The 22,050-nt window shown below is 37.9% G+C and overlaps 2 protein-coding genes across 3 annotated transcripts in view; both read left to right on the forward strand.

Annotated features, from left to right (window-relative positions):
• LOC117663718 (fer-1-like protein 4) overlaps positions 1-8,153 on the forward strand; it is a 56,936-nt gene extending 48,783 nt beyond the window's left edge. Inside the window, exons 42-45 of the mRNA XM_034414124.3 lie at positions 1,332-1,573; positions 4,309-4,595; positions 5,549-5,649; positions 6,348-8,153. Coding sequence (XP_034270015.2) covers positions 1,332-1,573; positions 4,309-4,595; positions 5,549-5,649; positions 6,348-6,528 — 811 coding nt within the window. The 3' untranslated portion in view covers positions 6,529-8,153. The remainder of the gene's footprint in view (positions 1-1,331; positions 1,574-4,308; positions 4,596-5,548; positions 5,650-6,347) is intronic.
• An 862-nt stretch (positions 8,154-9,015) lies between these two features.
• LOC117664375 (arf-GAP with SH3 domain, ANK repeat and PH domain-containing protein 1-like) overlaps positions 9,016-22,050 on the forward strand; it is a 38,876-nt gene continuing 25,841 nt past the window's right edge. For both annotated transcript variants that reach the window (XM_034415282.2, XM_034415283.2), the window contains exons 1-8: positions 9,016-9,222; positions 12,481-12,553; positions 14,474-14,619; positions 16,895-16,960; positions 18,649-18,698; positions 18,797-18,926; positions 20,544-20,629; positions 21,228-21,303. In XM_034415282.2, the coding sequence (XP_034271173.2) occupies positions 9,097-9,222; positions 12,481-12,553; positions 14,474-14,619; positions 16,895-16,960; positions 18,649-18,698; positions 18,797-18,926; positions 20,544-20,629; positions 21,228-21,303 (753 nt within the window). In that variant the 5' untranslated portion in view covers positions 9,016-9,096. The remainder of the gene's footprint in view (positions 9,223-12,480; positions 12,554-14,473; positions 14,620-16,894; positions 16,961-18,648; positions 18,699-18,796; positions 18,927-20,543; positions 20,630-21,227; positions 21,304-22,050) is intronic.

The following is a 22,050-nucleotide window of genomic DNA, read 5'->3' on the forward strand; positions in this document are numbered from 1 at the left end:
TTCTGATGATGTGACCATCGAGATGCTGCAACAGTTTTAGTGTGAAAACCGGTCATAAGTCACTTTTTTTCAGTGTCACTATAACTTTGAATGGTCACTAAACAAAATGGCTATAAATCGAGGACTACCTATATATAAAAATGTGGATATTTTTAATGTGATGGAGGCTAGAGGGTGGGCAATTGAGACATATAACTTTGGGGCTTGAATGAACAAATCTCCATTCCTTCCTACACTGTTACCTTATTTAGGATGTATAGGTAGTCCTCGACTTACAACTACAATTGAGAATAAAATTTCCACTGTAAAGTGAAACATTTCTTAAGTTAATTTTGCCCCCTTTTACGTCCTTTCTTGCCACAGTTGTTATGTGAATCACTGCAGTTGATAAGCTAGTAACATGTTAAGTGAATCTTAACCATGGCTTAGGCCTGGGGTACTTGCAGGACCATCTTCTGCCATCCTCCCATCGTCTTGTGCGCTTTCACAGAGCGGGCCTCCTCAGGGTGCCGTCAGTCAGACAATGTCAGCTGGCGGCCCCCAGGGGGAGAGCGTTCTCTGTGGGAACGCCGACCCTCTGGAATGGTTTGCCCACCGGGCTTAGGACAGCCCCCGACCTCCTCTCCTTCCGCCACGAACTGAAGACGTGGCTTTTTCATCAAATGGACTGACCCGTTGAGGGGGGTTTTTACATTGTAATAATTTTAATTAATTTTAATTAGATTTTAATTTATATTTAATTCATATTGTTGAATTTTTATCTTGTAAGCCGCCCTGAGTCCTTCGGGAGAAGGGCGGCATATAAATTGCAATAAAATAAATAAATAAATCTGGCTTCACCATTGATTTTGCTATCAAAAGATTGCAAAAGGAAATCACATGACCTTGGGACCCAACAACAGTCATAAGTATGACTTTGTGTAAATATACAAAAGGATGAAGGCTATTGCTGAGCACATTGTAAGCCGCCCTGAGTCTCCTGAGAAGGGCGGCATATAAATCAAATTAAAAAAAAAAAAAAAAGTATGAACCAGTTGCCAAGCATCTGAATTTTGATCACATGATCATGGGGATGCTACAAAGGTCAGAAGTGTGAAAAATGGTCATAAGTCATTTTTTTCAGTGTTGTTGTAACTTTGAACAGTCACTAAATGAACCGTTGGAAGTCGAGGATTACCTGTACACTGCTCTGGGTCTGGCATTGCCTGCTTCTATCCTTGTTTTTGAATTCCTGCCGTACTGCTGAATCCGGTTGCTTTTAGGAGAGGTTCTTATATCACCTGCCTTCATGTTAAAATGTTGCTAGATGCTAATAAAAAGTTCTCCTGCAGCTGGATCAAAGGACTGGAGAAAGACAAGCAAGAAACAGATGTTCATTTTAATTCTTTGACTGGGGAAGGCAACTTCAACTGGCGGTTTGTGTTCCGCTTTGATTACCTTCCAACCGAGAAAGAGATAACTTACAAAAAGAAGGATTCTATTTTTTCTCTGGAGGAGTCGGAATTCCGTGAACCAGCCGTCCTAGTCTTTCAGGTCTGGGACTACGACAGGATTTCAGCAAATGATTTCTTAGGTATTCTTTTAAATGTACAGAATTGGAATGTTAGCTTGTTTTAGTGCGTGCATGCATGGCACAAATAGGAGAAAATTTAGGAGAAAAAGATCACCTATAATTTCTCTCCCAGCAGTGGTGAAATCTAAAATTTGTTACTACCGGTTCTGTGGGCGTGGCTTGGTGGGAGGCGTAATGTGACTGGGTGGGTGTGGCTAATTTTTTTTTTTTTTACTTTTAAAACCATTTTTTCTACAACCTCTTCAGGGAAGAGGTTATTAAAAAATGCTTTCAAAAGGCTCTGACGATCCCAGCTGAGTTGCCTGATCGGCAGAGGTTTTTTAAAAAGCCTCTGCCGATCAGGCAACTCAGCTTGGATCGTCAGAGGCATTTAAAAGAAAAAAAAGGGTTTTTTTCTTTTAAAAGCCTTTGACGATCCCAGCTGAACCGCACGATCATCAGAGGCTTTTTTTTTTTTTACTTTTAAAAGAATTTTTTGCCTGAAGAGGTTGTAGGAAAAATGCTTTTAAAAGTAAAAAAAAAGCCTCTGATGATTGTGCGGCTCAGCTGGGCATTGGGGGGGCAGGGATTTTTGCTACTGGTTCTCCGAATCACCCGCCTCCATCGCTACCAGATTGGGTGATCCGGTCCGAACCGGGAGCATTTCTCCCGTCTCCCGGTTATCTGAACTTGACCTGCTACTTTAAAGGTGTTCTGTTCTTCTACTAAGTTAATATAAAATAAAGAGGGAGCCAGAAACAGGAAAGAAGAACTTCTTCAATTCCCAGACTATTATTCACAGGATCTGTCCCAGAATGCCAGGGACAATTTGGCAAGTGCCTCTTCTCCTTGTTCAGTTTTGGATGTTTTATGGAGCTATATGCAGCGAAAGTCACCTTACCTATTTATAGATAAAAAAAATCTGTATCATTGGTGAAGTAGTAAAGGAGAAAAATGAATATACAGCACCACCCAATGGTTACCAAGATATTACAACATGAGGTCTAGAACACTAGGGTGATTTTATGAGTTCAGAAGCATTGATCGAGTCTGTTTGGCTATCAGTTACATTCATTTGCAAGTAGTCCTTGATTTATGACCACAATTCAACCCAAAATTTCTACTGCTAAGCAAGGAGGTTGTTAAGTGAGTCATGCCAGATTTTATGAGGGTTTTGTTTGCCATGGTTGTTAAGCTAATCACTGCAGTTGTTAAGTGAATCATCCAGTCGTTCAATGAATCTGGCTTTCCCAGTTGAATTTGCTTGTCTGAAGAAGCTGGTTGGGAAGGTCTCAATCACATGACCCTGGAATGCTGCAACCATCATAAATGCATGCTGATTGCCAAGCATCTGAATTTTAATCCTATGACTATGAGAATCTTGCAATGGCTGTCAGTGTGAGGACCAGTTGCAAATTCCTTTGTTTGGTGACCTTGTAAGCTTGAATGGTCACTAAATGAGTGGTTGTAAGTTGAGAACTACCTGTATTACCTTTGTTTGCCTATTTATTTAGCAATTAAAATACCAGATGCCTCTGCTTAATTCTTGCTGGGTGATCACCAGAAATCCCAGGGTAATAGAATAGGCTAAAAAGTCAAGAAATAACATAGAAGAAGAAAATGGCAAGCCACTTCTCTACTGTTATCAGGATAACTATTTGGATGTGTCGAAATAAGCTTCAGTTCAGTTGAGGGTCCCTTAATTTTAAACAATTTCTGGTATCCCTGGGTAAGTTTTCTTAGCTAAATAGGAAAATCTACATGAACATCAGGAACTGCTTTTAAAAGAGGTCAGAATGTTTTGTGTTGCCATTGTAGAGCTGTGAGTATCAGAGCTAGAAGAACCAAGAACAGATGAAACCTGAAACCAGATAGAAACCTGAAACCAAAGAGAAAGACCACGGATGGATTCTATAATGCTAGTTAGTCCAATGTGGGTTGGTACATTGTGTACATACAGTATATAGTTAGCAACTGCAAGTTTCCTGCTGTGATTACAGCTTTTCCAGCATAAAACAAGGTTATAAATGAGTTTATTCTCTGCTCTGAGTAACAAACTGAGTGAGGCTTGAAAGTGGAAAGTTCTCTGAAATGAACTTCACCAGATATGAGAGTTATGCAGGGATAAAGTAAAACAACAAAATCCAAGATCATATAGCTCAAACAAAACTCAATTAGAAAAGGAAGCCATTTTACATTTCTTCTTTCCCAGGAGGACACAGTGATCAGCCTGATCAATTGGGTTAGATCAGGTGCTCTAGTTATTTCACTGAGGAGCTGCTACCTTCGGCCAGTATATCATCACTGAACAAGTAGCACCAGATTTAACCAGATGTGATAATGGTGCATAATTCTATCAAATTATAGTGCCATAAGATTAGTAGTAGATAGGCTTTGTTCAAGAATTGACTGAAAAATATTTCTTCAGCCTCATAATATAGGCTTCTTGTACTATCTTTAAGAGGAAGTTTGAAGAAAAGGGGGTTCACAATTTCCCCCAACCCAGATTGTTTGACCTCTTTTTCAGCATGTGACTTGATCAAAACATTTTACAAGCATCTTTCTACTTGTGCCATGCTGTTGGGAGGCTGATGGTTAGAAGATTCTGATTTGAGCAGGATTCAACAAGATGACATTAAGATCCAGTCATATTGTGATTTCTGCAATTATGTTTTATGCTAACTGTGACCAAAATTAGTATAATTCTCAGTAATTTTTTTAAAAAATCCAATTCTCTGTTTTTTGCACCTTTCTAGGGGCCATTGAGTTAAAGCTGAATGATATGGTGAGAGCTGCTAAGAGTTCAGAACAGTGCACTATCAGGATGGCCAAGGAAAAGGCCATGCCACGGTTTTCTATCTTCCGAAATAAACGAATGAAAGGGTGGTGGCCCTTCATTAAATTGAAAGGAGAGGAAGACATTGAAAGGGAAGAGAGGGAGGCCAAGCAGAAGAAAAAGAAGAAGAAGAAGAAATGGAGGAGATCCGTTAAGCCAGAAGATGTTGAGTTTTCAGATCCCAGTGGGAACACCTTCATCTTAACTGTAAGAAAATATGCAGCAACATTGAAGTGGTGCCTGAAAGGCTAAGGAGTAGTATACAGGCACAAACCCCGCTTTTATTTTAGGGTTCCCATTCCTTTAAAATATGTCTGTTTTCCTGATCTTCCTATTCCTAGTTCCTTCTTTATCTGAGATGAAGCTGGAAAACAATAGTTTTCTGACAATTGTGATGCTTCCTTATAGAATTGCCTTTTACAGGAAGACACCAGGGTGAATCCCTCTTCAGTTTCCAGATATTAGGAAAAAGGTCTTAATTTCATCAGACTATACTTTGAAACTTGTATATTTGTGGCACTGTCAGTATTAAACCAAAACCTGACAGGGAAAAAGAAGAATTCAAAACAAAAAGTTTCAAAGGGCTGATGCCAATGTGTTTTGCATCAGGGAAAAGAACAAACCAATATCCAGGGAAAAGGAAATTTGAAAAGATGAACTTCATAATCAGAAAAGCTTCCTGCCAACCATGCTCTGGAGTCTGGACAGAAGAAATAGATGGACAGATGTGACCCTACAAGAAGATCCCAATCTAGAATTAAATGGATCTGCACTACTTTGAGCACAGTAGAAATATCTTTATGTTGCTAGAAAATGTTTTTAAAGGGGGGTATGTTGTCACACATAACATGAAACACAGTACATAAAAGAATGGGTGCCTCATATATTGTCAGAAGCCACCACATTTTCTAGGTATCAGGGCAGTTGTTCTTAAAGACTATCAACTGACTTCTCCCATTTCTCTAATATTGATTCTACAGACATGGGTTTTTATTCTTTGCAGTAAATTTTATTTGATTAATTTTATGTTTAATTTGCTTTCAACTGTTGTGGAAATTGTGTTTCTTGGAGAAATTTTTTGGTTCATTGCACTGTATTTCCTTTCCTAAGCAAACACTTGAAAACATCAGCTGCTATTTCACAGTATGCTTTTTTTCCAGGGAAAAGTAGAAGCTGAATTTCAGTTATTGACTATAGAGGAAGCTGAAAAAAACCCAGTTGGTCTGGGGAGAAAGGAGCCAGAACCCTTGGAAAAACCCAAGTAAGTGGTGATAAATATTTGCAGATTATCATACAAATACCCCAATCTTGCTCTCCCACTCAAAATGGTACCATTAATACCATTTATTGGTATAAAATATACTTTATTTTTTTATATTTTAATGCTATCATTTCCAGGTCCAGATAGTTGGAAAATAGTAAAGGGGAGAGAGCCTAAATTTACCAAGAATAAATTTATATCCAAAATTATCATACTGTTAAAATTGCCTCTTTATGTTGCTAATTAAATAGACTACAGTAACTGAATTGAAACATATTCAGCTTAAAAACTGGAGACATGGTTTGGAAGATCCTTAGCTTTTCAGATTGCGGGGCTGAAGCAAAGAATATTGTATACTTGTGATGACTATATCCTGTCTCCAGAATAAGAAGCAATTTTTCTCTGAATATCACTTGCTTTTGGCCAACAGAATGATACAGTTGTTGTCCTTTTGTTCTGCTTCTGGGCTTCCTTTAAAGAAGGAACCCAGAGAACTTCCTGCTTGATGAAGCGGCCTCCTTATGAACCCAAGCATCTGTATAGTCAGCGGGAGTAAAATTTATTTATTTAAAACATTTATATAGTCACCCACCTTACATAAAAAACAGGGCATATGGTTTGTTTATTTTAAATGTTAGCTTCCCCCCCCATCTAAAACATACTTTCTGCTCCCTCCCCCCCTTTTTTTTCTCTTCCAGTCGTCCCAAAACATCCTTCAACTGGTTTGTGAACCCCATGAAAACATTCGTCTTCTTCATTTGGAAACGATACAAGAAGTACATCATTGCATTGCTGATAATTGCAATTGTGACCATATTCTTGGTTCTTATTCTTTACACAATGCCTGGATACATCAGTGAGAAGATAATAAATGGCTAAAGAATTATTCTTCCTCCCCAGCATACTGTATTGGGATTTAATAAAAGGAACAGAAGGAAGACAACAGTGACTTTCTATCAACGATCTTAAAGAACATAGAATATAGCTGCCTAATTGTGTGTACAGCATTTTGAAAAGGAATCTGCCGCTGGAAAGAAATACTGCCTCTATCTGAGCAGACAAGCTGCTCACATATAGGATTCATAATAGTCTCTGAAATAAGTTTTCACCTGTCAATAGTTCTGAAGATAAAATTTCATTGAAAAATAGACTTTGTGGACTTTATGGATAAAATAAAAAGAAGCAAAGGAGGTGTAGAAGCACTACAAATTAGTCATAGAAAGAAGATTAACAGTTTTATGCTGGTGCTGTCTGTGTTCCCAGATCAAATCTCTGTGGGAAAATGAATTTCAATTAGTCAAAACACATATTATAAAAAATCCCAATATTATACAGCACAAAGTGATAAGGCAGTAGTGGGATGCATTTTATTTATGGAAAAATTATCACTTGTCACTGTTAGTATTTTGTGTTTATATAACAGTACATAGGAAAATAGACTATGTACTGTACCATGCAAGTAAACCAATTTTAGTCATGGAGGGGTGGGCTTTAGAAAATGATTTGATCAACTTAATTATATTTATACCTTTGTTTCCTCATATACTTACTATATCATGGGTTATATTGTACCACGGTGCATAGAATGCTATGGTGATGCACTGACGACACAAAAAGCCATTAAGGTCTAGTTGAATCTTTAGAAATATTAAGTGCAATCCTTTGTGAGTTTTACCATGGAAGCCCACAAACATTGTGCAGGTCCGATCTATACCAACCTTTGTAGATAACCAAGCACACCCTGTTTGTGTGCTTGGTTTCTCTCTCCAACCACGCCTACCAAATAGCTAGTAACACAATATTCAGTTTGAGAGAGCTAGAACTGTACTGCCATTTATGGATCAGAGCACTTAAGACTGCTAGAATACCCAACTACATTCATCTACATAAATACTCACAAACAGAAAGATAGTAGGGTTAAATAGCTTTTCAATACCTTAGGGCCTATTAATCAAAAGAGCATGCAAACTTGTATGAGTTTTGGATATTTGGGCAATTATGAGAGCATATTGTAAGTGCTTTCCTAATATGGAGTCTGTGGGTCATCTATTCATGGAATGCCATCTATGGTGGACATGGCCAAACATAAAGCATTGGTTTTATAACCAAAAGACTGGAAATATTGTCCCACATAATCTGTTCTAGGCTCCAGGGAAGTTTTCTACTCTTACTTTGGTTCTTTTTCTGGGTAATCAGCCTACTACCAAACCACTGGTCTAGGCTCCAAATGTGTCCACTCAACTGGAGTTTCTGGGCTGAGCAGAGATAATTAAAGTCAAGCTGTCCCAAGAGCTGTGCCATGATGAAGAGTGTTATAGGAGATAGTTGGCAGCTGGAATTGCACCCGAAAGCTTATAGGGAACCAGTGCAGTTTGATAAACAATGAGATGAAATGAGTGCACTGTATTCTGCTGCAGGTTTTTGTTGCACGAGACAGAGGAGGTGTGTACATGCTCTGAAATAGTGGGGATGGGGAATCTATGCAATGCAAGACTGCACAATTTTTTAAAAAAAATAAGGTATCAAAAATCAGTTTATAGCTGTCAACATCAAACTTTTAGGAACCCAAATTGCTCTGCAAATCATGTTATTGATTAATCTTTCATTTCCAAAGGCCCAACTGGCTCCTAAATATGTGTCAAAATAGTTTTAGCTAAAGTGCGTTGTAAGCAATATGTATGCATCTACTGGTAGTAGTGCACTAAATGAAGTGATTTGAACAGATATGAACACCAAATTCATTTCAATGATCAGACCACAGACGGTACAAGAATTTAGAGTTCAATGGGAGATATCTTTGATTTGGTTTTGAATATTTGAAAAGTCCTGTGCTGAACCGAAATTACATGATCCTTTGGTACCTTTGGTGTCTGCATATGTATATATGATATCTCTGTACAAATAGTAATCAGCATCCAGGAATTTTCAAAGAAAGTTAACTTTAAACAAAAAAAGTATTTTAGCATAATTTTATTTATTTTTATTTATTATGGAATGTATATTGTGCCTTTCTGTTTATGAAAATACTTGAGACTGTTGAACATTTTAAACATATAAAAAATAAAATTTAAAAGCTTGGCAGAAGAAAGGCATTTTTGCTATTTTCCTAAAGAGAATTGGTTGCCAAATACTCTTCTCCAAGTCACTCTATGGCCTGGGAAACTCACAAGATTGGCAATTATCAGATAGTAGAAAAGTGCATGAGTCTGAGCACTTCTTTAAGTCCTGTTCTCTCTGTGTGGACAGGAAAGCAGAATTACAGAGGGAGAGTGAGCAAGTTGCTGCTCTGCTTTTCAGAGGTTTGTGGTCTTCTCAGCTACCCTTAGCTGCTTCCTCTCAATCCTGTTCCCCTTTTTTTCTGTGGCCTGATATTCCACCTCTGTGACTTTGCTGGATAGCCCAAGGCTGTGTGCTTCTTTGCTACGTCCATCCACCTCAGACACAAGAATGCCGGACCTGATTTCTGTCCAAGACTTTATCTCTCAAACCCGAGAGGATCTGAGCTCTCCAACAACCTCCTCCTTTACTAGCCACATGGGCAAATGCAGGAACTCGGTTTGCAGCTTAGAGGAGGTAAGGGAGGAATCGGGAAAGAGGCTTTAAGCCAACACAATTAGATTGAATCAGTTGCTGATGATTTATTGGGTTGCTTTTGGAGGGGGTGGGGCGGGGTAAACAGGAACCAGGAAATTTCACTTCATCCTATTAACATATAACCAATTATTATTTGTGAAATAATATACACCTTACTGTTTCAAAAATGAAAGCTCAAAGCAGTTTACATAATAAAAATGCAATTGATAATTAAAAATTAAGTTCCTGAAAAACTGAAAAAAAATCTAATATTCAATTTCTATTTTAAAAGTATGAATGTCTATCTGTGCCTCCAGAATGCTCACAGAGGTTGACAGTCCATTTAAAATTTTCCAACCAAGCTGACGAAAGGGTTATGAATGATGTACCAGAGTTTGACCATAATCAATGTCCCTAAAATGCCACAAGCACTGTAGGAGTCCAGTACAGCTACCCTGTTTAGAGCCAGACCGTAACAGGACTTTACAGCTGCACAGAGTTTCTCTGAGCCTTAACGGGTTTCATCTCATTAGTGAAGATACCATGAATTGGAGTCTTATCTAATGACTGCAGAATTCCCATGGGAACAACCGGAGAGAGGTTGATACGCCTCTTTGGCATAGTGAATTCAGCATGTTTCTTGAGTTGTTACTCTCACCCTATGTCAGCACTTCAACAACTCTTTATATACAATTTATCAGGGCAGATTATGGTCTTCTCAAAATATTACTTGGGAATGAATCACATGAAAATAAATGAGGCTTCATTCTGAGAAAGCACCTGATAAATGTATAATTGACATTTTTAAAAGGATAAGAGTTAGGTAGGGTACTTTTTATACAGCTATAGAAGAGATTGTTTACAGTAAATATTTGTTGCCTATGATTTTTTAAACTATTTCTGCCTCTTACTTTTTCATTTCCTCTTTTAAAATGTGTTGCACATCTTTCATTTTAGTTTCCCAATAGCCACTACACTTACTGTGAAGAAGGTTCTAGAAAGGGTAGCTAGTTAAATTTTGTAAAGAGCTGAGCAGATCCTGAAAGCTATCAAAAGTTTGTTAAAAGTTAGGACAGGATGTAACACTTAATTTAAAATTGATAGCCAGGAAACCAGAAACCAGAAAATAATATTAATAGTTTGGAGGGGAAAAACGTGTAGCATCAGGAAAAGGAAACGTTGGTGAAGTTCACATTATCTTCATTGTTAGTCCTCTTAATTAGCACTGTGACATTATTTTATCTGGCATTATCTTACTATTGTAGTGTGTGAGATAGTGCGACTGAGCATGTTTTAGCACTGTTAATTTTTGATTCTGGGAAATAAATTGATATTCCCAATCCTTTGGACACTGCATTCCATACCTGCATGTAGAACTTTAATGTCATCGTGTTGTCAGATTTTAAATAATTCTTCTAGAATTTAATCAACTCCTGCTGGTTTGTTATTAGCAATATTTTGTAGGGCCCAGGTAGCTTTTCCCCTCAGAATGTCTGATTGAAGTTCTGTGATAAAATCTTTTCATGCATTTATGCTTTCACAATCTTTTGTTCTGTTTTCTTTAGAGTTGTGCCACCTCTTTATATTTCCCTTTTTATAGTATGTGCTTACCTCCTTTGATTTCTGTAACTTTCTTACTTTTTTTAAGAAAAACTATTTTTTATCCTCCTGTTTTTCTATTGTCCTTAATTTCTTTGAATTGGTTGTTCAGACATAACTCTTTGTCTCTCCCTGTTTTTATCTAGAATTCAGAGTTTAGGTGCACAATTTTCCTGCCTCTGTTGCCATTCAGCATGTCAGCAGACTGCTGTTTTTCTTTTTCTTTTTTCATTTCTGAACATTTTTTGTTTGCTTCATTTTTATTTATGTCTCCGTTTTCAGTGTAGAGTTCTGAGAGCCACTCTAGTTTACAATAACTATTCCATTAAAGATATTTTTCACATTTGTCACATGTGGAACATTGCTGAGGTTTTATTTTGGACTGACTATTTTATTTATTTATTTTTAGTTTAAGGTTTAATTTGGTAAATAATATGTAATCTAAGTCACAAGAAATAATAGGTCTTATTTGTGCTGATTGAATAGTATTTCTCTGCCTGTAGATCATATAGTTAATGATTTCAGTGCTGTCCGTCTGACCAACAGAAAAATAAAATAAGAAAATCTTGTCTAGTTAGTTCATACCTTGAACTTCCACCAACTGTACAGTGACAAACTTCTCTATCTTCATTCCACACAAAAATAAATCACTAGCAATTCTCACCCATGCTTTCCAGTATGAGTGTATTTATTTATATATTTATATATTATCAGCCATCTCACAAACAAGTGATTCTGGGAAGAATACAACAAACTAAAATAATAAATACCCAAAATCATTTTCATTAATAAGTATTTAAAACATTATACTTGTTTTAGTAGTTTGTATAGTTTTTTTAGACAAAGGGACATTCATAGCAATGGAGCCACCTCGCTAGTTCATCCCGCGGGTAAAACCAGATCTTGAAAGACCTTCAGAAGCTGAGAACTGATGAGGTTATTCTTATGTTGAGGTGCAGGAGAGAAAATTGCAGCATTTATTTATTTACAGCATTTGTATAGCTACCCATTTTAAAACTAACTCTGGGTAGCTTGCATCCCATAAATATATACAGTCACAAAACTGAAAACAATAAAACAGAGAAACCTGGCACTACAACCCTATTTCTCAGGTACAACCCACATTCTCATCTCACCTCACCTCACTTATCCCACTGCTTGGGGTATTGGAGTCAGATCTTGCAATCATTCCAGAAGGATAAAAGGGTAGGAGCACCTTGAAATGGAAGGAGGGAGGGCAAGGGCTGCAACAGAAAAGGCAAGCTTCCAAGGATCCACAAGATGGCAATGTTTAAGGGAAAAGACTTGCAATGTGCCTACTTTATCTGCTGCAAGCAAGACAGTCCTGCAGATAACTTTGTCCCATGCTATATAGGGCTTTAAAGATATTAGCACCTTGAATTGCACCTGGAGGAAACCTGAGAGCCAATGCAACTTGTGGAACAGGAGTAATGGGTAAATCTCAGGGCGCCCAGCACAGTTCATGTCACTGCATTCTGGATCAGTTGTAACTTCTGGGTGGTCTTCACGGGCAACCTCATGTAGTGGGTATTGCAGTAATCCAAACAGGTTGTTTAGTTACAAAGGTAACTTTATATAATTGATTGTAATAAATCTGAACAAAACATATGTTTAGTCTTTCTTTTTTAATGCTTCTAGGACTTGGATTCAGATCGAACTGTTCTGCAAAAAATGAGGAAAGCAGTCAAAGCAGAGCACACGACTGGACAAGGTCAGACTGCAACAAGAAATGGGATGTAGCCAAGGCAGCCAAATGTGGCAGGCCAGAATGATATTTCTGTATGTCTAAGGAGTTTTTTTTTTAGAGGACTAATTCATTTAGCTCTTTCTCTCAATTTTTAAAAATACAGATATCCAGAAATAGATCCTATTAAACTTTAGTAAGAATGCTGAATTTAGTAAGGCTGTTTAGAGAGCTACCATAGTTTGGTGTAGTGGTAAAGGCATCAAGCTAGAAACTGGGGGAGTTTGAGTTCTAGTCCCAGCTTAGGCACGAAGCCAGCTGGGTGACCTTGGGCCAGTCACTCCCTCTCAGCTCTAAGAAGCAGGCAATGGCAAATAATCTCTGCAGGACTTTGCCAAGAAAACTGTAGGGCCTTGCCCAGGCTGTTGTCAGGAGTCAATACTTCCTCAAAGGAACCAAAAAGAGAAAAGGGAGGGGGAGGCACTTACACTGAACCATAAATTAGGCAACTATCTTGTAGGCAACATAAGCCAAGTCCACATCATGCAAAGAAAGAAAAGTTGATTTTATGTTCACACTAGGTAAATGTAGTGCACAAACTGCCATTTTCAGGTAGGATGCAGAGGACTGCTACCTAACAAATATACTTGTTCAGGCATGACAAAGAAATTCCAACTCAGTACATACCTAGCACTAAGCAGCTCTCCCTTATATTATATCCTTTTCATTTAGTCCATGAAAAGCTGGTTTCCCTGCGAAGGAGACATTCAAGAATTCTGTGTCAAGCTGTAGATGCAAATGCTACCCACTGCAGACAATCTTGCCGAACTCCATGGAAATTGGCCCTTCACTGATGTTGCGTACATCTTTGTTACACGTGAATAGACTCTTTTGGGGGCAGCAGACTAAATGCACTCTGCTTAAAAACACATCTGTGTATGCAAGAAAAAGGCTGGATTCACAAAATAAACTATGCCACAGTTTGTTTTAACTATGGATTATTGAATAAGCCCTATAGCCTGATTTGCACATTAACCATAAACCATGACTTAGGAGTCAGAATGGCTAGATTCATACACTACAATAAGTCAGAATCAAACTTAGTTTATACAATCATAGGCATCACAGGTCCACAATTGACACAAATTATATAATTTGCATTTTTGCATGATGTTACCATAACATTGTGGTATCACTTGCCGTCCTGCTCCCCTGCAGAGACGTTCCCACAGTGTGAATCCAGCCAAACTGTAATATTCCTTCAAAGAAATTAGATTAGACAAGTACTTTTGTAAACAAATTGATTCCAAAAACAAACAGCATAATCACGGACATTACCATGGTATCAATTTCTAAAGGGAAACTGTATTCCAAAAATGCTTCCTTCACTCCTGACTAGCTATCTCTCTGTGACCCTTTTGTCATTATACCTCCTTTCTGTCTTTGGTTTCCTCTTGTAGATAAATTTCCCACTCAGGATACATTTGGAAGTCATTAGTTCCAGATGAGAAAAGACGAAGGGATCATACTTTTTTAAAATGCAATCTTCATTGTAAAGGATTACCATTTGGTAATCTGTAATTCCACATTTGGCTGGAACTCCAGCTCTTATCTGCCCTCACCACAATGTTCAGGAGGACCATTAATGGAACTGAGCTGCAGTTCAAGAACTGGAAGACCACATATTCTCTCCCGCTGTGCTTCTTAACAAACTTCAGATCAGTAGTGCATCCTTCTCTTCATGCTGCATTCCAAATCCTTCCCAAAGTACATTTCCATTTGCTAAATTCCAGACTATTCCTATACTATATTCATGTGGGTTTTAGGGCCATAAAAATAAATGAAATGGGTTCCTGCCAACGTTTCCAGATTTCCTTTTGTAATATAGCATTGTTTGCCTAGAAAAAGACATGCAAGAACATTCAAATACCTTCTTTATTTCTACAGATCTCATTAGCCACTTAGAAGCTCATATTGCTGCCCTGGAGAAATTTTCAGGAAATTATCACACCAGTGGAGATGAAAAGCTGTCTGAAGCTTTTACCACCTTTGCTTCATTTTCACAAGAGCTGCTAGAAGCCATCAAGAGCCTGGTACTGCCCCATCCATCTGACCTCCCATTTCCTGGGGAAAGTGTTCCTATGTCCTACTGTTGGGTTTACTGGGCATTGTTTTCCAACAGCATCTGGAGAGCCATGGACAGGTCTTTCCTGCTGTTTGTCATGATAGTTGGCATTAATTGCATTTTATGAAATCCATTGAGAGGATCAAACATCTCCCTGACCTGTGCAAAATGTGACCCCAGGTGTCAAGAAATTTACATGGTTAAATAATGCCCTAGATATAAAAATGGAAAATGTGCTTAATACATTTATTAATCATAGGGGGCAGCAGAACATTTTTATGCTTTCCATATGTGGGTAGTCAATTTTTTGTGGACCAAAGCCCATGCTCAGCATTTGGGGAACCTGGGACAGGAATAAGGTTGGGGATAAATGTTTGAGAATTTTAACTGCAATGTGCATATTTTAAGATTATGCCAGAATTCCCATCAGAACCCCAACTCAGTCCTGGTTTAAATTTCTGTCCTCAAGACTTTCCCTTCACCTTTATTCCAGCCCAGACTCAGAGGATACACTGCTTAAAGTTATCTTTAGCTGTTCCAATTTTGAAGTAATGTTCTCATGATATAATTTTTGCCATGAGTGTAATCTGTCATAAAAGCTAATTTGGTGTAGCAGTTAAGGCATCATGATAGAAACCAGGATACTGTGGATTCTAGTGCCCCCTTGGGTTCTTGCCCCAGCTGGGTAACTTTGGGCCAGTCATTTTCTCTCAGTCCTAAGAAGGAAGCAATGACAAACTACTTCTGAAAAACCTTGCCAAGAGAACTGCAGGAACTTGTCCAGGCAGTCTCCATGAATTGGAGATGATTGAATGGAAGAAAAACAAAATGTGGCATACTATACCAATCATTTGGCTGCTGATGTAATCTGGGTTGAGGATCAACCAACTTCCAATTGGTCCTTTAAATTTGGCTGCAGAAGAGATAGGATACTTGGCTTCTGCAGAGGCATTTGCCCTCAAATGCTTGATTAATCCATTCTGAAGAGCTCGTTTCATCTTACACAGGCTCTTTATATGCACTGATTTAGCAGACTTTTGAAAGAGCATGGGCTTGTCCTTAAAGAAGACTAATTACACTGCATAGAACATTTGAACCAGGAAAGATAGTGGAGTTTGCCAGCTGTGCACTGCTAGTTCTGTGCCTAATGAGGACTTTAAAAGTTTTCTGGTGTTTCTGCTGAGTAGGGTTTCATGTGGCCATAGATTTTAGTACTGGGGGTAGCAGGCACATCCCATTCCACAGGGTTCTTTTAGATGCTGCTTGTCATGACCCCTTGATGCCAGCACTGCCATCCCTTTGAAGTGCTAAGCAAGGGTGGAGTTCAATTATTATCAGTTGCTCCTTCCCATTTCATACCATGTCCCTTTCTCCATACCTCTGAACAGTCGGCTGGCTATTTTGGGATTCAGAATGCCTGCTCTCTCGGAAGAGTGGTAGGACTTCTTTTTTTTGCAAAACAGCAAGTATAGACCTGCTATAGGTGAGATTTCTGAATATTATCCATTAAAGGTAGTCCTCAATTTATGACCACAATTGAGCCAAAAATTTATGTTGTTAAATGAGACATTTAAGTGAGTTTTGGCCCGTTTTATGACCTTTCACCTTTGCCACAGTTGATAAGTGAATCACTGCAGTTGGTAAGTTAGTAACATGGTTGTTAAGTGAATCTGGCTTCCCCATTGATTTTGCTATCAAAAGATTGCAAAAGGTGATCACATGACTTTGGGACACAGCAATAGTCATAAGTATGAATCAGTTGCCAAGCATCTGAATTTTGATCACATGATCATGGGGATGCTACAAAGGTCGTAAATGTGAAAAATTGTCATAAGTCATTTTTTCCAGTGCTGTTGTAACTTTGAACAGTCACTAAATGAACTGTTGTAAGTTGAGAACTACCTGTATACTGCCCTGGGACTGGCATTGCCTGCTTCTGTCCTTGTTTTTGAATTCCTGCAGTACTACTGAATCTGATTGCTTTTAGGGGAGGTTCTTATATCACCTGCCCTGCCTCATAAATACAATTATGGGGACCAGACATTATAAGAGAGAAGCTGCTTACTAGTCTTGTCTCTTTTTAATGTCTATAAACATCGGCTGTCTGAAAGCATTCCACACAATAGCCCATATTATACTGCATACTTTAATGTAAGTTATTACAACAGTTTTCAATATCCTCTTCTTTATTTAGGAAAGAGCACTTGTTACATGCCAACTACATAATAAACTTTGTTTTTCAGTTGCTGAGCCTCTATCATAACATTCAATTTTCTCTGGATTCACTGGTCAAGGGAGATTTCAAAGGGGTGAGTTGATGCTGGAAATAGATTGTAGGCATGTGCATTAAAGCAAGTCATCTGTTTGTGGATTTTCAAAATGTGATTCCATGGTCTCTAAAACAATCACCCTGTAGTTTCAATAATTCCTTTCCTATGTTGTAGGATCCAGCTCACACTCTTTATTAGGGACAGCTCTTTTCATACTATTTCACTCATGGATGACAATAATACGTGCTCAAATTCCTGATCCTGAAGTTATTTTCTTGCAAAGCCCCCTTTTACGTAGACTACTTTTTTTGATAATTGTTTTGGGAAGTTGTGGACATTATCCTTGTTTTTTGAGGAATACAATCTGTTCCAGAGCTGTGATATTATCAATTTCACTTGTGAGGAAGTGATAAGAAAAATGACCAATTCTTTTTTATACTTTAGGCCAGTGTTTCTGTAGTCTGGCTGGTCAGAGGTGCGATGCAAGCATTTTGCTGAGCAGGATATGGGATCCTGCTTCATGTTATGCATCTTTCTCTGCTTGCAAACTATTAGTTGGGAAACCCAATAGGTACATAAACCTATTGATGTTAGCATCTACCTGCACTTATTTTTTCCTTCCAGAAGATTGGAGGGAAAGCAATGTTGAGGGAATCCATTAATCCCTTTCCGTAACTTCTGCAATAAATGTATAAAGATGGCACCTATCACCAACTACATTGCTGCTGCCAGTTAAGGCAGAATCCATAGCAGATTGCTCTTGGGCTGATTGGGGCATAACAATGCATTCCAGCTTAATTTTATGTCAGTTCAAAGACTGATAACGTTTTAATATAGCTTTCTGGAAAAGGGAATTTGGAAAACTACTCATCTGAAAGAATTCACTCTCTATGATGCCACACACTAAAAAATATTGAAAATACTACTATAATATTTGTTTCATCTGTTGGTAGATTTTCAAACTATTTGGAAATGTAATGGCTTTTTTTCCTGTATATTGTTTCCAGTACCACTGTTAGAAGAAGGAACCATAGCTCAGGAGCTTTTCCAACTGTGTAGCCTCAGATTTTATCCCTGATAGTCTGAGTTGAAAGGATCAAGTAGGTGTTGCTTCTGTCAGAGAAGGTACTAATTAGGTCTGATGAATACAGTCAGATATCTTGAGGGTTGGTCATTCCAAACTTCTATTTTAGTAATTGATCAGTTGAAACAAAACTTTGTTTAGTATCACTATTGTGCCTACAGAAGCATAGTAACATACTTTAAAGTATTGTATAAAAGGGAATTATGTCTTAAACATCAATCATGTTAAACAGATTAATTGCAATAACTAATTTTCTGCATTATTAAAGATAGTTCTAGCAAGTGACAAAAATAAAAATAAGAAAAGTACATGCAAACATAATGCATAGATACAGATAATTATCTACAGATACAGATAAAACAGATGACCAACAGAGCCAAATGGGAGATATCTAAGAATTAATTGAGGAAAAATTGTGGCGTATAGTACAAACAGTACAATGGTATTTATTAATATTCAGAAAAATAGAATCTGATTGATCTGATAATAACTGAAGGTAAAGGGAATCAGAGCAATTGAAATGCTTGACACACAAACACGTACATGTTAACAGAACAGTTTAGCAACGTAAAATTATTTGGGAGTAGAAAAATAGAACAAAAGATCAAATGCAGCATTAAAGCGTTGCTTCATCTCTCAATAGGATTTTAAAAAGCCTTTTGAAAAAGCTTGGAAGGACTATGAAAGCAAACTGTAAGTTGGCTTGATATTATCTTCTTTACAAAACAAACACTACTTTATTTTGAGCTGATTTTAGTAAAATAACTAACATTGCTTTTTCTCTACTTGAGTGGAAAGATAGAGAAAGAAAAGCGCGAGCTGGCAAAACAGTATGGAATGGTGAGGACAGAGGTTGCTGGAGGAGAGATTGCGGAGGAGATGGAAAAAGAGCGAAGGATGTTCCAATTACATATGTGTGAGGTGAGGCAGGCAGATGGTAAGATTTCTTCTCAGGAAGGAGGTCCTGAGCCTGTCTTTCTTTCAGCTTAGGCAGGACCCTAAGCATGATACCTCTGAAATGGTTGAGAATCTATTAACTCCATCCTGTGGAATCCTTGGTGCTCTCTGAGCTTGGTTGTTTTGGATGTTCAATACACATCTAGGTAATAACTTCAGTGCTAGAAGGGAATGGGCTTATATCTCCCTCCTGGCTTGGTTTCTACAGGCCTTGGACCTGGTTCCCGCTCCACTAGGCCCCACATCCTTGTATCTTCTCGCTCCCTGTCACAACTTACTTCATTTATCTTTTCCGAAGATTGCCTCTAGGAAAGAGAAATGGCCAATCTGCCATGTCGCCTTGAGATGCTTACTATACAGAGGCCTCATGGTGCCGTCCCAGTAGTGGGCATCATTTTGGGAGCAGCAAAATTCTTGGATTGTCAGAATAGTGCTGCTTCCAAACCGGTGCCCGCTTCCAGGACAGCACCATCTGGCCTCTGTATAGTATAGTATAGTATAGGAAGGCTGCATAGCAATTTGGATGGTTCTTTTTCCAAAAGATGATCTTAGAAAAGGTAAGTGAACTGAAGCATGATTGGGGGAAAAAGGTCCAAGGGTGTGAGAAGCTTGCAAGGAGAGTCTTGGGAGACTGGGGAGGCCCTGGCAAATCAGGGCAGGCAGATAAGCTGGGGAGGTGTATACTGTGGGTCTGGGCCTGTGCCAGGACTTCCTCACTCCCTGAGGCACTCCATGCTCCACTTAATGAACTGCATAGTCACTTAATGACCACCATGGGGAGAGCCAGGGTTGTGGTCATTAAGGAAGCCAGTCATGTGGGCACCTCGCTTAATAACCTCCACAATGTACGACCATAATTCTGGGCTCAATTGTGGTCATAAATTGAGGACTATCTGTAATGGGTTTCAAAAAGCAGGAGAGGTAATATACAGTTGCAATGAAGAGGCAAAGTGGCAAAAATTGCTTCCTGTTTTGTCCCCAATTTCCTCTTCAAATTGAAGAAACCTCTTCAGTTGATATAAGAGAATCCAGATCCAACTCTTTTAATTTTTTCCAATAAATTATGTTTGTTTTTAATTTGTCAATACATATCCTTCAAGATAATTCCTTTAACATTGGGACCTTCATTTTTAAAGCATCATTCAGTCTCTGAGAATATACAATACTTTCATTATTTGGTAAAATTCAATTATAGTTCTTCAGATCTTAATTCTACCATAGTACCATAATCACCACTATGTAGCAGTTGATTTTTTTTGCTGCTAGCTAGTGGAAATAAGTGTATCCTAATTCTTGGGAATTATAAATGTAACATTTGGTTTAGTTAGTGTAAATACTTATGTAAGCTCTGCCTTTCATAGAATTTAAAAGACAAACCATAAAAATAAATTTAAATTACTTCAACACAAGTACAATTGTTTTTGAGTTTATGTAAAGTGAAGATTATCATATACTGTACTCTGTGCATGAGTTAAAAAGAAAGAACTGCAACGTGTAACTTAGCACTCAAGAACAGAGGAGGGCTAAACAAACAAATGAGAATGTAGCTCAAAAAGTCAGCTATGTAACCTTTCCCTCCAGTACCTAATTAAAGTGAACGAGCTTAAAACCAAGAAAGGAGTTGACTTGCTGCAGAATAACATCAAGCACTGCAACTCCCAGTTCAAGTAAGTGCCGTCCATTTTCTACCTTTTCATTCTTCACAATTCTCTTGGTACCAAAGACATTAGGGCAGTTTAATTACAAATTTCTTGTTGCAAAAGCTTTTGAAAATGTGAATCTATGGCATAAATATATTTTATTCTATATTGTACATTTTACTTTGTTATGGGTAAGCAATCTTATCCTTGTTAAAAGGCTCTTCCAAATGAGATCCTTATAGTAGTTCAAATCCTGGACCTCATCATTCTCATGGTTGCATCTGGGACTGAATTGATTTCTTACTAGCTCTATAATGCATGCAATATCACAACAAATTAAATAGTTTCACTTGACCATTAGAGACAATCTGGACAATCAGTTACCCACTCTTGCGTTACTGTCCCTCTAATGACTCACCCACTGATGGGAAGGTATCCTCATCTCTTCCCACTTCCCATCTTCTTTCTGCTGATCAAGCATCACTTCCAACATATTGAGGTCAGCAGTTGTGATGGTAATTGTGGAAAGATTTCACTGAAAATAGCAGTGTTGATGAGAAAAAGTCCAACGGTGTGAACTGAACATACAATTTTTTACTTTGGTTTCATGGTATTTTTCTATCAGTTTCTTCCAGAAATGTTTAAAGGCAACAGAGAAGCACAAGCAATTTATAGAGAAATTAACTCCTGAGCTTCAGAGTGTGAGTATATAATATAAATTTGATAGGCCAAAATTTCACATCAGGTTAAAACACAGTGTGAAATACAGACACAAGTTCTAGCAAGCTTACACACACAGAAACAAAAAATACTTTCCAAAGAGAAGTTCAAAGTTTTCACTCTACTTTTAGTTAATCAGATTCTTTGTTGTATTTAAGGTTTGTATTAGCAAACTATCTCTACAAATCATATTTTGAAGCTAGTTTGTTTGAACATAGTTACTAATATTAATAGCGGTTTGTCTGGATGGGAAATTCTGGCAGTTGAAGTCTACATATCTTAAAGCTGTGGAGGTTGAGAAATACTTTTGTAGATAACATAACAAAAACAAAAGCTTATATTTCCAAAATCCTTGTTCCCTTGTAAATAATGTAAGAAAGAGCCTATCCACTTAGCCTAATGTGGATTTTCATTCTCATTCTGGCTTTTCATTCTCATGCATGCTGCATTGCAACAGTTTCACAAAACCTGAAGTCCTGGGTATGCAGTCTCCACATTAAAGACTTGGAAGTTCACATGTGTAAAGGGGTTGGAGGTTGTAACTTAAAGTTTCATGAACATCCAGAAGCCACTGAGAAGAAGGGTATTATTGAACGATTATGATTTGAGAATATTATGTTTATTTTTAATATAAACTGAAATAAAATTTAACTTCTGTCCTAATGCATCAATTTTGTGTAGCCTCTAGCATGTCACTCAGCTAGACATGCTAAATATGTAGAGTTCTG

This window comes from Pantherophis guttatus, chromosome 3 (genome assembly GCF_059756535.1).
Source record: "Pantherophis guttatus breed Tessera chromosome 3, ASM5975653v1, whole genome shotgun sequence".
In the NCBI taxonomy this organism is placed as follows: domain Eukaryota; kingdom Metazoa; phylum Chordata; class Lepidosauria; order Squamata; family Colubridae; genus Pantherophis; species Pantherophis guttatus.